Genomic DNA, 16,575 nt, shown 5'->3' with positions numbered 1-16,575 from the left:
TTCAAATTGAAGATAAGAGATAAGTCCATCCAGATTTTCAAAATAAGTTCATTCAAGATTTATTAATTATAACAGCTGGTGATGAAATTATGATTTTGCCAGAGTTTACATAATCCTATACCATGAGTGTAGTGCTAACTGCAGGTGATTTTGTTTTAGTACATGGTATCTATTTAATTCTACCTAATTCCACCATTACAAACTGCCCCACCTCTGCAAACATTTTAGACATGAACAGCCCATATTGAATAAAACCATATATTAAGACAAGGGGTGTATTCACACTGCAGAATGAAAGCAGTTTGACACTACCTTAACTGGCATGACTCTATCCTACAAAATCCTAGGATTTGCAGTTTTGTGTGCCTGGTCTGTCAGAGAGTTCTGGTGTTTCATCAAATACAAATTCCAGGATTTTGTAGGATAGAATCATGGCAGTTAAAGTGGTTTGAAACTGCTTTAATTCTGCAGCGTGGATATACTCAGTGTAAAGTAATTGTGTGATCACCAAGAAAGAGTGTAAGTTAATCCATTATAAAGAAATCCTAACTCAAATACAGACAAGGGGTAATATAGTTCATACAGACTGTGTTTCACATTCTATGGGAAATGTAAGCAGTAGAAAATCAAGAAGCAATCAGCCATTTTTCTCCATGTTAGTTAGACACTGGCAGGAATCTATTGGGTACACTATGTGAAAATAACTACACTGGCATAAGCAGTGGTAGCAGAAGGAAAAAGGCCTCAGGGCAGAGAAGGAAGTAAGCCACTGGAGAAATAAACTGTTCAGAGCCAGCAGAATTTGTCTGCCTTCCCTTGCCACTTCTGTGCATTGTTCACCAATGGTACTGCAGTCAACAGCATAAACAATCCTACAAATATCTTTGTTGTTGCTGTCTGCCATCAGTTCAACTTGAACAACCCTACAGATATGTTTATTAGTGGGTTTTTCGGGCTATGTGGCCATGTTCTAGAAGAGTTTCTTCCTGACTTCACATATGTTTATTGTTGCTATCTACTATCAATTCAACTTCAACTTATGACGACCCTATGAATGAGAGACCTCCAAGAACTCTGGTCATCAACTGTTCTTACTGATTCAGGACCATGATTTCATTAAGACAAATAAAAGGCTATGCTGATAGTAGCATGACTACTGGTTGGCTTTCCCAAGTCAGACAGGTTTTTGCTGAACAATCAGACTAAATGTGTCAAACAACTACTGGGCAGTAGCATTTGTAGATGGTGACACTGCGGAAGATCTCTCAGAGGCAGCAGCAGTGGCACTTTAGCTAACTCTTGTTAGTATTGTGCAGGAGGAGGCAATGGCAAACTGCTTCTAAAGCTTCTTACTTTGAAAGTGCTATGATGAGATAAGCCAAAATGAAACAAGAGATCACAAGATACTATTCCCTATGCATATGTAATGAGGAATATTTTAAGTCCCCTGGTACTTAATTTTATCTCTTTCTGATCATTTACAGAAACAATGAGGGTAGGATCAAACCTGCCATTTCATGACCCATGGTGCCTTGATTTGATCCCTGTACTGCTAGGCTTCTTGTTGAATGACACACAGCCATATGAAAGCCTCTTATTTCATATTATTTATAGAAAAATGTGTAACCCATCCATATATCCCAGAAATGGCGGTGCCTACCAGCCATTAAAAACCTTACAGAAAAATAACTTCAGACCTAATCAAAAATCAACAATCAACTTCCAAAGAACATACAGAATAAAAAATATAAAATATCCAAACACTAGATGACTCCCTGGAAATAGGATAATTACTTGGATGTTATTACTGGTACATTTGCCAGATCATTACTTTATAACATGGTGTCTATTTGTGAACAATATATTAACTATATATTCCCATTTTTAGCCTTATTTTCCACTGAAGAAGACTCTAGTTGAATGGTGTTTGCATATTTTTATACTTTTTATTTTGTATGTTCTTTGGAAGTTCATATACTTATTTTCCAAGCACTATGGATGTTGGATCTTTTTATACTTTTCATTTTGTATGCATCTAGGAAGTGTATACACTCCTTGTCATTTGTGTATTTTGGCACAGTGTATTGCTTTGCCTACACACTGTTTATCTGGATGCCAGGAAATTGCTGTTACTGCATCATATGAATATTTTAAATATTAAAACTTTCTTATATGTTACTCAGTGAACACTTTTTCCTAGACCTTTCTGTTTGCCAGGCTGCATCTGTATCCCACCCTTCTGTCAATGAGGTCACGCTGGTGTACATGTCTCCCTACAATTCACCTTATCCTCATACCAAGCCCAGGGCTATTCACACTACAGAATTACAGCACTATTCTTCCACTTTTAACTGTTGCGGAATCCTGGGATTGGTACTTTAGGGAAGGGCATTTAGAATTCTCAGCCAAAGGACTGCAGTGCCTCACCAAAGTACAAATCCCAGGATTCCAAAGGATAGAACCAGGACAAGTAAAGTTGTAAAGTAGTGCTATTACAGTCGGCCCTTCTTATACATGGATTTTTTATACACGGATTCAAGCATACACGGTTTGAAAATGTTCCAAAAAAGCATAAATTTACCTTGATTTTCCATTTTTTATAAGGGACACCATTTTGCTATGTCATTATATTTAATGGGACTTGAGCATACACAGATTTTGTTATACACGGGGGATCTTGGAACCAAACCCCAGCTTATAACAAGGATCCACTGTATTGTGTAGTGTGAATGGCCCCAGATCATGTAGTTGTGGTTTTCATACATGTCACAGTTATAGTCAGGGAAGAAGCACACATATGGTGTGCACAAAGAGATGATTAGTCACCTTTTAATGGCAGAATTGCTTCAAGGATCATTTCACATGGTGTTCCATGGCCTAAATCCATTACAAGACCTAGCTAGGGTAGATCTACTGAACTGATAGACTTTGCATAAGCGTTGATTGACCCAGTTTATGGATTTACTCTATTCCACAAAGATCGTATGCATCTACTCTACTTGGGGCTAGAAGTTGAATTTAGGCCTTTGTCTAGTGAAATGCAGAAGGCCAGGAGTGCATTTCACAGCCCACTCTGAAAACAGAACACCTCACAAACAGGACCACACCAACACAGAATAATTGTTTGCTATGATTTCTGCTTTCAAAGAAAGCCATAACTGGAGGCACTGACTGCACAGGCATATACTTCAGGAATATAATCACATTAAAGGAGCTTGTTAACAGTACTGTTTCATCTCAGTCATCTTTCAATTTTCTCCTAATGTCTTCTAGACACTAAAATAACAAAACTGTTATCATCCAAATGTGGAAAAAATGGCCTGTGTTTTTAAAATGATACTTACCTAAATATATGGGATAGAAATGATCCTGTGTTTTAGGAAGGAGAAAGAAAATTCTAATTAGAATGTTAGTCTAATATCATACACAGTCTAATAGGAGACACAGTTTAATTGCATACATTGTTTAGCAGGGTAATTAACATTTACTTGTGCTGTTACTTTTAATAGGCCATAAAGGAAATGAATTTACTGTATTTAGTATTTGTTGCTTCTTTGATTGTGCTTAGAAGATGTTTAATCAAACTTCAATATGCAAAGGGCTCTTGTAGCACCTTTGAGGTTAAGGGAAAGAATGTAGACTTGGTCTACTTCCCCAGATGCACGGAGTGAACTGAAACCCAGGAATGACCTCTGCAATCAGACTGTAAGAATAGCCATAGAAATGCAAAATGTGTGGATATGGTGATCAGCTGATAAGATCAGTTTTAACTATGTTTTAGTACACTAAAACTATTTTTTAGTTTTAATTGTGATTGTTGAGGCACAAAGGCAGGAGTAAAGGTGTTGCCTAAGGCCAGGGTGGGTGGACGACCATATGACTGGTGGAAGAGTTTTGGAAAGTGGTGTGTGCAGGCTGAAACCCAGGAAGGAGAGGCTTTTCAATTTAACTCTCACATATTTATTAAATTTTCATAGAGAGGAATAGGTTTGATTAAAAAATATATATTTTTAGCATCACCCTGATTCTCCAGGAACTAAGAACAGATAATCCTTTCCAAAGATGCAGTCAAGAGCCTGTAACTAAGGTTGCATCTACACTACATAATAATAATAATAATAATAATAATAATAATAATAATAATAATAATAATAATTTATTTGTGTTTCCCCGCCTCTCCCAAAGGATTGAAGTGGGGTTACAGACTACTAATGATTGCAGTTTGACACCACTTTTAACTGCAGTGCCTCAATGGTATAGAATTCTGTAATTTTGTTCTTTTGTGAGATACTGTAGTCAGGCTCTCTGTCAGAGAGCTCTAGGGCCACAAGAAACTACAAATACCAGGATTCCATAGCATGGAGCCATGGCAGTTAAAGTGGTGTCAAAATGCAATAACCCTGCAGTGTAGCAGCAGCCTGAGTAAAAAAATCTGGGGTTTACATAGCCCAAAGCCGCTCATCCCTGAAGATTGCTTAGCCAGTGCTGCCCTCCCAGTTCTAGTGCTGTCACTATGGCCTGTGCTGTTACTGGCAGAAATGGTCTGACACTAGTGTGCATAGGTTGCTGCATTGTACAACCTTATTATGTGCTTTCAAGTAATTTCTGACTTATGGTAACCCTAAAAGTGAATATATCACAGGGTTTTCCTGACAATATTTGTTTAGAGGGGGTTTGCTTTTGCCTTCCTCTGAGGCTGAAATGATCCTGTGTTTTAGGACTTGTCTGAGGTTACTCAGTAGTTTTCTACAGATGAGCAGGGATTCAAATTCCGGTTTCCAGAATCGTAGTCTAATGCTCAAACCACTACAACATGCTGGCTCTCTATGCAACCTTAACACATATACTTAGAAATTGTTTTAAAAATAACAATTTAAAAACTGTACAATTTAAAACAATACAGCATCATCTTAAAAGCTCTTTCATTAAACCTTCAGGTTTTTTCCATGTTTTTTAATGAAAACAAATAATTATCTACGTATTATAAACAGTCTTCTCTTCAACATTATGGAATTAAATTAGTATAAGAGAAAAGAAACCTCCTATGTTAAATACACATTGCCTGCACCCACACTTCAGAAATAATCCAGTTTGACACCCTTTAACTGCCATGGCTCCATGCTACAGGATTCTGGGAATTTTCTCTGTTAGAGAGTGCTGGTGCCAAAAGAAACTACAATCCCCAGAAGCCCCTAGCACTGAGCCATGGCAGTTAAAGTGGTGTTTAATTAGATTATTTCGGCAGTGTGGATGCAGCTATTTTCACTGAACCTTCAGTTCTAAAAGCATGCCAGAATGAAAAAAGAGAGGCTTCACCTGCTGATTAAAGGACAGCAAGAAGAGAGATATACTAGCATTCAGAGGGAGAGTTTATTTGTCTAGGGGCAGCCATTGAGAAGACCCTATCTTGTGTCCCAATCAACTGTACCCCTGAAGGTGGTGGGACTCAAAGAAGAGCCTCTCCTGAGGAAAGCAGGGTCTGGGCAGGCTCATATGAGGAGATGTTGTCTGTCTAGACTGGACTAAAATAAATAGGGCTGTATCGGTCATATCCAGCACTCTGAACTGTGCAAATACTATTTCGTTACAATAGCTATGCTAATGCTGTAAAAAGAAGTAGGCTCTTTTACACACTTGTGTAATGGTGAGAAGAGGAAGCAGGGATTTATGTATCACCACCCCTGTCACTGTTCTCACTACTTTCTATATGTACTGTCTGCTGCACAGCCTTCCTCTATTTATGGAGGCACATCCTAGGATTTAGAATTTGCATAACCATTGACAAGACTAGAACAAGAAGGTGGCAGAATGCTTAATATCTCTCCTTGCATATTAATATGTTTATGAGTGTGATGCTATATTATATTTATTAATGGAAGACAACTACTTCTTTTAATTTTTAATATTTGACAGCTACACCTGTGGCTTGAGCCTTATATGTAATCCAGTATGAGACCACTTTAACTGCCCTGGTTTAATACTATGGAATTCTGGGAACATTTTGTGAGCCATTTAGCCTTCTCTGTCAGACAGCTCTGATGCCGCAATAAACTGCAATTCGCAAGATTTCCTAGCACCAAGCCAGAGCAGTTAAACCCGTCGCAAACTGGAATATTTCTGTGTATTATTATTATTATTATTATTATTATTATTATTATTATTAACCTTTATTTATAAAGTACTGTAAATGTACACAGCGCTGTACATATAGTCTTTTTAATTAGACAGTTCCCTGCCCTCAGGCTTACAATCTAAAAAGACACCACACAAAAGGAGAAGGGAGTAGTGGTGGGGAAGGGGATGAGGTCCAGCAGTTCCTCTCTACCTCCAAGGCCTGGACCAAGGCAGGTGGACTGGACGGAGGGCTTGGCTTCATAATGGATGGTTAATCTTCATCCAGGGAGGCAAGCGACAATTATTCAAGGCCTGGGAATGCTTCTCTGAACAGGATGGTCTTCAACTCTGTTCTGAAGCTGGTTAAAGAAGTGATGGCTCTTGCTCGCAGGGGAAGAAGGTTCCAGGAGTGAGGAGCAGCAAGTGAAAAGGGGCGAATCTGGGATGGGGCAGAGGAAATCCTGGGCTGGGACAGCAGACCTTGACTACCAGAACGGAGGGCCTGAGTGGGAAGGTGAGGAAAAAGAAGGTCTGATAAGTAAGGAGGGGCCAGCCCATGGAAGGCTTTAAACGTCGACAGCAGGACCTTATACTGAATGCGGAAAGGGAGGGGGAGCCAGTGAAGGGATGCCAGCAAAGGAGAGATATGGTCAGAGCGGTGGGCGGATGTAATAATGCGTGCAGCTGAATGCTGGACAGAAATTAAAGGACAGAGGTGAGAAAGAGGAAGCCCTGCCAGAATGATGTTACAGTAATCAAGTCGTGAGATCACTAGGGCGTGGACCAGGATTTTGGCAGTAGAGGCAGAGAGAAATGGTTGGATTTTGGCAATATTGTACAAAAGGAATCTACAAGCCTTGGCTGTGGTCTGGATCTGAGGGATACACGACAGAGAAGAGTCAAAGATGAAACCAAGACTGCGGGCTTGCTGGACTGGTTGAATAGAAATCTTGTCCACAGAGACAGAAAAGGAGTGTTGAAGGGCAGACTTAGGAGGAAAGACAAGAAGCTCCGTCTTGGACACGCTGATCTTCAAACGCCAATGGCGCATCCACTGCGAGACAGCTGTGAGACAAGACGAAACTTGCTGTTCAAGCCTTGGAGAAAGGATGGGGTGGAAAGATATAACTGGGTGTCATCGGCGTACAGATGGTAGGAAAAACCAAAAGAACTAATGAGTTTTCCTAAGGACAGTGTGTAGAGAGAAAACAGAAGGGGACCCAGAACAGAGCCCTGGGACACTCCAAGAGATAAAAGAACAGAGGACGAAGTTTGACCACCAGTGACCACTGCAAAAGATCATCCTGACAAATAAGATCTAAACCAGTCAAGAACAGAGTCTGAGAACCCAAGGTAAGAAAGTATATCAACTAGAAGACAGTGATCAACGGTGTCAAAGGCTGCAGACAGATCAAGAAGAATGAGAACAGAGTAAAGGCCATTAGCCTTGGCCCGTAAAAGGTCATTCGAGATCTTAGTGAGAGCTGTCTCTGTGGAATGCCTTGGGCGGAAACCAGACTGAAAGGGATCAAGAATGGAGTTGGCTTCAAGAAACTCTAGACAGCGAGAATAAACAACCCGTTCCAAAACCTTAGAAAGAAAGGGAAGAAGAGAAATCGGACGATAGCAAGACAAAGGTCAAGAGATGGTTTTTTCAGAATTGGGGAAATGAGAGCATGTTTGAAGTCTGACGGGAAGGAGCCTGTAGAGAGAGAGAGAGATTGAAGATATGGAGAAGCGAGGGCAGAAAAGAAGGAGCGATAGAGATTAGAAAAGGAGTAGGAATTGGGTCAAGACTATAGAAGCAAGCTCCAGTGACTTCAAAGGAACTTACTCTTAAGTCAATTTGTTTATGACTGCAGTCTTAGAATTAATTCCACCAGGGGTAGCCTGCAGAAAGAGAGCCCTCCCTCCATGATATTGTAACTGTCATCCTTCGTCCTGAGAGGGAGTGACAAGGCAGGCCCAGCTCCATCAGGGCTGGCCTGAAGAAGAAGAGCCCTCCCTTCAGTCCATTTGCCTTGGTCCAGGCCTCCCACCACCATTCCCTTCCCCTTTTGTGTCATGTCTTTTAGACTGTAAGCCTCAGGGCAGGGAATCGTCTAATTAAAAATAATAATTGTAAGCCGCTCTGATAGTCTTTAGGGCTGAAGGGTGGGGTATAAATACCATAAATAAAATAAATATTCAGTAAGTTTTAAGTACTTCACATAAATCCCGTCAATCACCTTTATAACAATCCTGCAAAGCAGAATATTGTAAAAGCATTATCTCCATATTAATGTGAGAACAAGGTAAAAGCAAAAAAAGGAAGGAGCTTGCCCAAAGGCATTCTAGTAAGTTTATATCAGAAATATCTTCTGAATTAAGGACTTTCTAGCTTATACCCTCTGGACTTTAACAATAATTTATGCCACTGGCCACTTACTGGGTGTTCTAAAAGCACACACAAAGTGCTATGCTAAAGCTAAGCAAGTTTTACCTTGGACAACACCAGGGAACCAAGTTATTTCCTGAGAGGAAAATGATATATAAGTGAAATAAATTTCATAAGAGCAAGGACAGGTTTAAATATAAATAAAATTACTGAAATAGAAAAAAGGGGAAAATTCCCACATGCCTTATAGTCAGTTATGTAACAACCTGGCTGTACCTCACAACTGGCACATTATTTTAACTTTCTACATAGGCTTCTTGCATTTAGGTTGCTTTGCAATTTATTATCATTATATAAAAATATGAGCTTATTAAGATATCTGTCAAATGAATATGTGTATCTTGAACACTAGAAGTGAATCAACAATTAATCAAAGCTTGGCAAAATCACTTTTTTGGATTACAATACCCAGAAACCCCTACATACAATAGCTAGTAGTCTACCACAGTGGTAAACTATCAAAATAAGTTTGGACAGAATCAGACTATGCTTCATTCCTTAATAACTGTTTAATGTCTTTATATTCCTTACCGTTTCAGGGTTATTTTCAAATATTTCCCTGGCTTCTTCTTTATTGCAGTATTCTTCAATACATTCCCGTTCCAAATTCCCCTTCTTACTTTCTTCCATAAAGGAATTTGCTCGACGTTTTCGGATCAGAAACTCTGAGGCATGATGCTGAGATAAAACTAAATAAAAACAAACATTTTGCATTAATAAGTCTCTGTTGTTCCATCAAGCAATGTCACAGAACAAATATTAAAAGTCAAGGTTTGGGGACCCACTGGAACATTGTCAGAAAAGTATAAGGAACAGAAATAAAATGCTAGGATTGCTTTGTGAATGTTAGCTTTGTAAAATCCTGAAAAAACAAAAAGCTGATAAGCACAAATGAAGTCAGCAAATTCCCCTTTAGTGGAGATCATTATGAATGAACCCACTCTATGAAGGCTGGAACAGTTATGTGATTTAGTCAACTTCAGTCAAGGAGGGGGGCTGTGACTATAAAATCCCCTCTTGCTTTGGAAGTGGAATTAACTAGACCTGAAGATATGGATCAGAATTTGTTTGGAAAGAAACAAGAAAAAGGAAATTGCTCATCTTTTAAATGGCAAACTGGAGCCCTCCCTCTTGAGCAGATTTTCCTAAAGAGAGCATACCATCAGAATGTCCAAATTTGGCAGGGACAGTCTTGATTAAACACCTATCATTCCCCCCCCCCTTTTTTTTTTCAACTGTTTTTAAAGTGCACAGCTTTTCCTCTTCTCCTTCCACTTTCCTCATTTGCTGCCCACTTACTTTAATCACCATAAACTGAGTTCAATAATACAGTATTAGTTTGCACTTAACTCAGAAGGGGAGAAGAGGAAAGAGTGGGAGGATCTTTCTGAGCCAGTAGGCTCAGGCAGAAGCAAACTGCTCCAGCCTCTCCTAGCTTGTCAGTTCTTCTTCATTAATACATTTTGCCATCCTAAACATACTCTGATGCTTGGCTACACATGCCCTGATTTTCATCTGTGAAATGTTGGAGGCTATGAGAGAAGGCTCCAGGGAGTGGAAGTGTGGCCTCAAACATTTACTGTAAAGCAAACACCACTGGCAGTCATTTCATGCAACAGATTTCACAGTGATATGTACCCAGACACTTCAAAGAACATTACAGAAAACACAAGTACAGTATCTCCTTACTAAAGTAATCAGTTCCCCAATTGCTGATACATATTATAAGTGCCACAAATATCTCTTTTCTAATCACTCCCCCAATTGCTGTATAGATGATGAGTACCAACAGAACCTGGGAGAAAGAAATGGAGTGGGGTTGCCATGCCAAGGATGATCAATAATAACAACAACATTTTCTTACAATTATCACTTCTATTCCTCTCCCCCCACCCCCCACCCCCCAAAAAAGACAGCCTAGTGCTGACTAAATATAAGCAGGAGGGCAGCAGGAAAGTAACACTGGAAAACTGGCAAGAGGTCAGTGGAATGAAGTACCACACAGATATTTCCCTGTAGCATGTTTATCCACATACCCTTCCCAACACTACTGTACACTGGATTATAATCAGGCATCAGAATTATGCTACAAAATAGGAGAAAAGCTCTAAAATTGCTTCCCATAGTTGATTCTAAGAGACACTGCCAACAACAAAAGCCAAAGGGGAGAAAGAGGGATGCTTCGTTTCCAAAGCAATGTTTGTACTGGGCATGCACAACAGGCAGAAGAAAGTCAACACAAATTGACATGCAGTGCACTACTGTGAGAAAACAAGGACACTCCAGTTTCATTAGGCTCAACACGATTCTCCTGGGTGGCACTAAGGAGCTTTTTTTTTGTCTTCCATTTTCCTGACTTTCACTGTTTAAGTTTTGTTGTTTTCTCCCACCACCATTCAAAAATACCCATTTATTTTTAAAAGAAGATTTACTAAATGGTTTAAACCTATACAAGTACTAAAATTCATTTTGTGTGTGTTTGTCAAGGATGCTTTGATATACACTCCATACACATATTGAAAGATACTTCAATATACACTCCATACACATACTGAGGATGGAGCAAGCTTGTTTTCTGCTGCTCCAGAATAGGGATTTTATTACACAAGGCTCACAAAGCACTATTTGCAAGGAATAATGGCATCCTTGGCCCTTATTTACTGCACAATGCCATGTCTGTCATGTAGCCGATGTGAATTCCATCAGTTCCTGGAGTGCACCTTTTAATTGACCCATCAGTGCCTCCCATTTGCTTTTCCACTATGGGTTTCTGTGCAATAGGAGGCTCAGCAGACTGCTTTAAAGAGTTGAAAGGCATGCATGTGCTGGGTAGGACATACAGGGGTCAGAAGGTGGCATTGTGGCAGTGGTGCTGAAAAGAGATTGTATGACCATTGAATGCCACAGTAGTGCCAAGGTACTGCTGAAAAAAAGTGTGATAATAAATAATGCCAAATTGGTATGCTTCTTTTCTTAAACTAGCATGGCTGCAGTAGAAGTGTAGGTCAGTGTGATAATATCCTAGGACATAGAGCAATGGATTTAGACTACAGGAAAAGAGATTACACTTAAACATTAGGAATAATTTTCTGACAGATCTGTTAGACAGTGGAATATGCTGCTTAAGAGTGTAGTGGAGTTTCCTTCTTTGGAGGTTTCTAAACAGAAGCAAGATGGCCATCTGTCAAGAGTGCTTTGATTGTGTCTTCCTGTATGGCAAGGCAAGGAGCTGGACTGGATCACTCTTATGGTCGCTTCCAAATCTATGATCACTAACTGTTAGCTGAATAAACACATTTGTTTTGAAATTCCACTAAAAATTACACCAATCATCATCATCACCAATGTTCTCCCACATTCAAACACTTGCAGCTAAAAATTTGCAACATACAAAGTTTAAAATGAGATTAAACTAGCAAACAATTTAAACCTGTTGAAATACAAACCATTAAGTGAAAAACACAGGAAATCTAGCACATTATGAAAGGCCTTTTCTGACTGAGCAATGAGTTGTCCAAGGCCTGCCCAAAGAACAGTTTACCTGCCTAAGGAACATAGCTAGGAGGGTGCCAGTTTAACCTCTCTGGGAAGAGAGTATGATAGCCCTGGGGGCAGCTACTGAAAAAACCTTCTCCAATGTTTCCACCATCTGTACCTTAGAGGGTGATGGGACATCAAGAAGGGCCTCCTCAGAAGATCTCAAGACATAGGCAGATTCATACAGGGAAAAGCCATGTAGGGCTTTATAGGTCATAACCAGCACTTCGAATTGTCTCTGAAAATGGATCCATACCAAGTAGTGATGTTCATTAAGGGACACTTCAATATAAGTAATTTCTAAACAATGGAGAATGACAGGACATTTCATTCTTATTTTAAAACTTTAATTCCATTCAGTAGAAGAACAAGAGAGGCTCTATCCCCCCACCAACATGTATACATGGAGTACTATATATAATAATGAATTTCAAAATAGAAATTGTTAGGAAAAAACCCAACATATTTTAAAATAATTTCCCTTAAACTAAATATTTTGTGTATATATAGTCTAATGTCCAGAGAAATCTCTTCATTGCTGAGAATATAGTAGTATTGTTGGCAAGATTCAACTTCATTGCTGGCTAGAAGGATAAATGACTGACTCCTATTTTCTCCCCTTTGACGTTTATTTTACTGTCAAGAATCATACCAGTGATATCACAATTTTCTAACCGTTAAAAACATCCTGCATGCTTTCTTTTAGCTACTCTTTCAAATTCTAAGTTGTCTACCATGATGTTCAAGTGAGTTATGATTTCCCTAGAGCCCACTGGAACATGCTAAAGGAATCTCACACTAGAACTATCACAGCAGTATTTTTTTTAAAGACAGGATTTGTGGTGTGAGGAGAAATAACATGTGGCTCCTGGGAAATAGCCAAATAAGGATGAGAGTAAGGGAAGTACCCGTATTTTCCGGCGTATAAGACGACTGGGCGTATAAGCCGACCCCCAACTTTTCCATTTAAAATATAGAGTTTGGGATATACTCGCCGTATAAGACTACCCCTCTTCCAACACACACCAAATAAAAATTAAAAAAACATCAGATTTGATTTCAATATGGTAATTTTAATTCAAATGCTTATGACATGCAGATACTTAGCAGGAAAACTTGTTGTATACAAAGCCTGCTTGGATTGGTCAGCTCTCCCTGCCTGCCCATCCTTCTCTGTCTCCAAGAGTTTCTTCTACCGTACTTGTACAGCGCCTCCCTTCCTGCTTTCATATGGTCACTACATATAAAGAGTATGCAGCCGCGGCCGTTTTTGAGCTCCCCCCACCATATGCGGTGACCGCAGATTCTCCATTCTGGCTCGGAGGTTTCAGGCCTATAAGACAACACCCGGCGTATAAGACGACCCCCGACTTTTGAGAAAATTTTCCTGGGTTAAAAAGTAGTCTTATACGCCAGAAAATACAGTATGTATCTGGAAGATATTGATTGCTCATTCCAAATTGCCCCTAGTGTAGTACAGCTAAAGAGGGAACAATAGCTAGAAACACAGAACCAAAACTGAAGTATGAAAAGTAGCATTACAATCCCAGTAATATAGCGATGGTATAAACACCACTTTGTAGAACAAAGGCAAGAATGAAAAAGTCCATAGTTGATGAATGAGGATGTAAAGGGTTGTTTGATGTCACAACTTTGTAGGCTTTTCTGTCTAGTAAATTTAGTTCTGCTCAAGTCCAATCAACAATTTTAGCACTTAATCAAAACCTGGTATGGTCTAGGAGTTTATGCCCTGAATTATGTTTCTGCCATTAAGTTTTGATAATAGTACTATGCATACTTTTTTAGTATACTAATAGTAGTAATTTCTTTTATCTTTTCATATGTTGTATATCTGCTGCTTGTAATATTCCCAACTACTTATAATTTCCCTCATGGCTGAAGGTTTTAAATATATTTCTGTCAAGGAGCTTTACTCTGATTCAGCAATATCATATGTGCCTTGGAAAACTGTGGAACAGAGAAAAAGCTCTCCACTGACCATTTTAAAGCTTAGGTGGGCTCATTTAGTGAGATAAAGTCATTCAGATATCCTGGTTACAAGAATATAGCCTGGACCTAAGTCAAACAACATACTTGTGTATGAATTGTGTCATTTCAGGGAGAAAGATCACAGAGGAAATGTAGTATAAAATACAGCTTTACTGGTCTAAGTGACTTGAAGCAAAGCATTTGCCCACAATCAAAACAGCAGCAAATACAAGTCAGATTGTGAATAGTAATGAAAGAGGGAGAAGGAGAAAGAATATTTGGAGAAGCAAAGTTGCTGTACTGATATAACAGCGGGGGAGGAGGATGGCTCTGGAGGTTAATTTTGATTTTGAAATAAAATCCCATTTATTTCAACATAATTATTTATTAAACAGGCTTCCATTTAGTCTATAAAGTCAATAATATGTAAATAATGTTTCATGGATTTCACTGTGAGTGAATGAAAACATTTCAATATCTTCAATGTAGGTCAAACATGCTAATTGAAATGAAAAAAAATTGGTTGATTTAGAAGTCCAATGGACAATGGAAAAGACTGAAAAATAGAATGGAAAGAAGACAAATTTTGTGAAATTGTTACTCAAGGCTTTAAAAAAGCAAAGAATTTACATGAAGCCTCAATCACTGCCCTTACATGGATTAAATATTTCTCCAATATTTTTCACTCTCATTCCAGCTAGGGTTGCCATAACCCGGCTGCAACCGGGTTTTTCCCGGTTTTGGCGGCACCTGCCCGGTCACGGCACGGGTGCAGCCAAAAACCGGGAAAAGCCCGGTTGCAGCGGGGTTGCTAGGCAACCCTCGGGGCCTCGCTGCCCTACTCCTCCTTCACTGTGCATGGCCGCGCGGAGGAAGAGGAGGGCAGCGAGGCCTGGGGCGGAGGAGGCTGCAGGGAGGCGGAGCCTCTTGGGCGCAGCCGCGCCAACCTCCCCGCCTCCCTGCAGCCTGCTCGCCTCCTTCCTGGTCCCTGCGGGGGCCAGGAACAAGGCGAGGCCCTGGCGATCGCCGGCGGTCTCCTCGCCTCCTTCCTGGTCCCTGCGGGGGCCAAGAAGGAGGCGAGGCCCTGGCGATCGCCGGCGGTCTCCTCGCCTCCTTCCTTGGAGGTTTGGAGGTCCGGCAGTATGGCAACCCTAATTCCAGCCCTTCTGAAGCTGTCTGGATGGATAAAGATTCTTCTAATCTCCCTAGGTGGCAACCAGTCACAGCCGATGAGATAAAATGTTTAATTGCTTCATTGAAACCCAAGAAAGCTCCAGGAGAGGATATGCTTCCTTCAGAACTTTTCAAAACATATGCTGAATGGTGGTCTTCCATCCTTGCCAATCTATTTACTACAATAAACAATTCAGGACAAATGCTGCATGGATGGAAGATAAGCATTGTTTTCCCAATCCATAAGAAAGGAGACAGGAATGATCCACAAAACTACCGGCCAGCTTACTTGATATTACTTCAAAGCTTTATGCTCAACACTTGCTTTGCAGGTTAATGGACTGACTACAAAATAAGCAAGTCATATATGAAGAACAGGCAGGATTCAGAAGTGGATACAGCACTATAGATCAGTGTTTTACATTAAGCCATATTGTAAGGAAGTATACCAAGGAAAATAAGAAACATGTCTATGCAGCTTTCATTGATCTTACAGATGCTTTCGATTCTATTAACAGAAATAGATTATGGGAAAAGCTACACAGCTTAGGGATTGATATCAGACTTTTAAGATTGATACGGGAACTATATAGCCATACAGAAATGAGGGTAAGAATCGGTTTAAATGGTTCCCTGACAGAAGCCTTAAAAACAACCCAAGGAGTGAAACAGGGATGCCTTCTGGCACCTACCCTCTTTAACTAGGGATGCCATATCCCGCCTGTAGGCGGGGCAATCCCGCTTTGGGCGGTGCCGACCCAGTCCCAGTCCGGTGCCAAAACCGGGACGGCACCACCCGCGGCCGGCCGCGGAGACGCTCCCTTCCAGGCCCCAACGAGGCCTTCGAGGTGGCTCCGCGATCGCAAAGTCCTCCAAGGCCTCATCGGGGACTGGGAGGAGGAGGCCGCTTGCCACCACGGCGATGGCCGTGATGACGAGCGGCCCCCGTGCCCCTTCCCGGCCTGAGAGGAGGCCGAGGCTTCCTCCCAAGCCAGGAAGGAAGACAAGGTTTAAAAATGTAGGACCTTTTTTTTAATTTCCTGGCCAGGAAATTAAAAAAAAAATCCTACATTTTTAAACCTTGTTCTACATTTTCCCGGTTTGGAGGTCCTCAGATATGGCAACCCTGTCTTTAACATCTATATGAACGATCTGGTATCTTTCTTATCTTCAGCTGATTTCCCTCCCCAGTTATCTTTCATCTCATCTTTATTATTGATGCTTAAGCCAAAGGCCATTCGCATGATAAAATATAAAATATAAAACCAATAACAGCAATTTAGAATTATAAAATATCCCCTCAAATAACATCCAGATTTAATACA

The 16,575-nt window shown here is 40.3% G+C and overlaps 1 protein-coding gene across 1 annotated transcript in view; it reads right to left on the bottom strand.

Annotated features, from left to right (window-relative positions):
* PROS1 (protein S) overlaps positions 1–16,575 on the bottom strand; it is a 75,182-nt gene that overhangs the window by 43,066 nt on the left and 15,541 nt on the right. The window contains exons 2-3 of the mRNA XM_089512285.1: positions 9,083–9,240; positions 3,345–3,369 (exon numbers count right to left, since the gene is read on the bottom strand). Coding sequence (XP_089368411.1) covers positions 3,345–3,369; positions 9,083–9,240 — 183 coding nt within the window. The remainder of the gene's footprint in view (positions 1–3,344; positions 3,370–9,082; positions 9,241–16,575) is intronic.

Source organism: Sceloporus occidentalis, unplaced genomic scaffold, assembly GCF_023333645.1.
Source record: "Sceloporus occidentalis isolate IW3139 unplaced genomic scaffold, rSceOcc1.0.p SCAF_2, whole genome shotgun sequence".
Taxonomy (NCBI): Eukaryota; Metazoa; Chordata; class Lepidosauria; order Squamata; family Phrynosomatidae; genus Sceloporus; species Sceloporus occidentalis.
The sequence above is the reverse complement of the archived record's forward strand: the minus strand, read 5'-3'. Positions and strand labels throughout refer to the sequence as shown.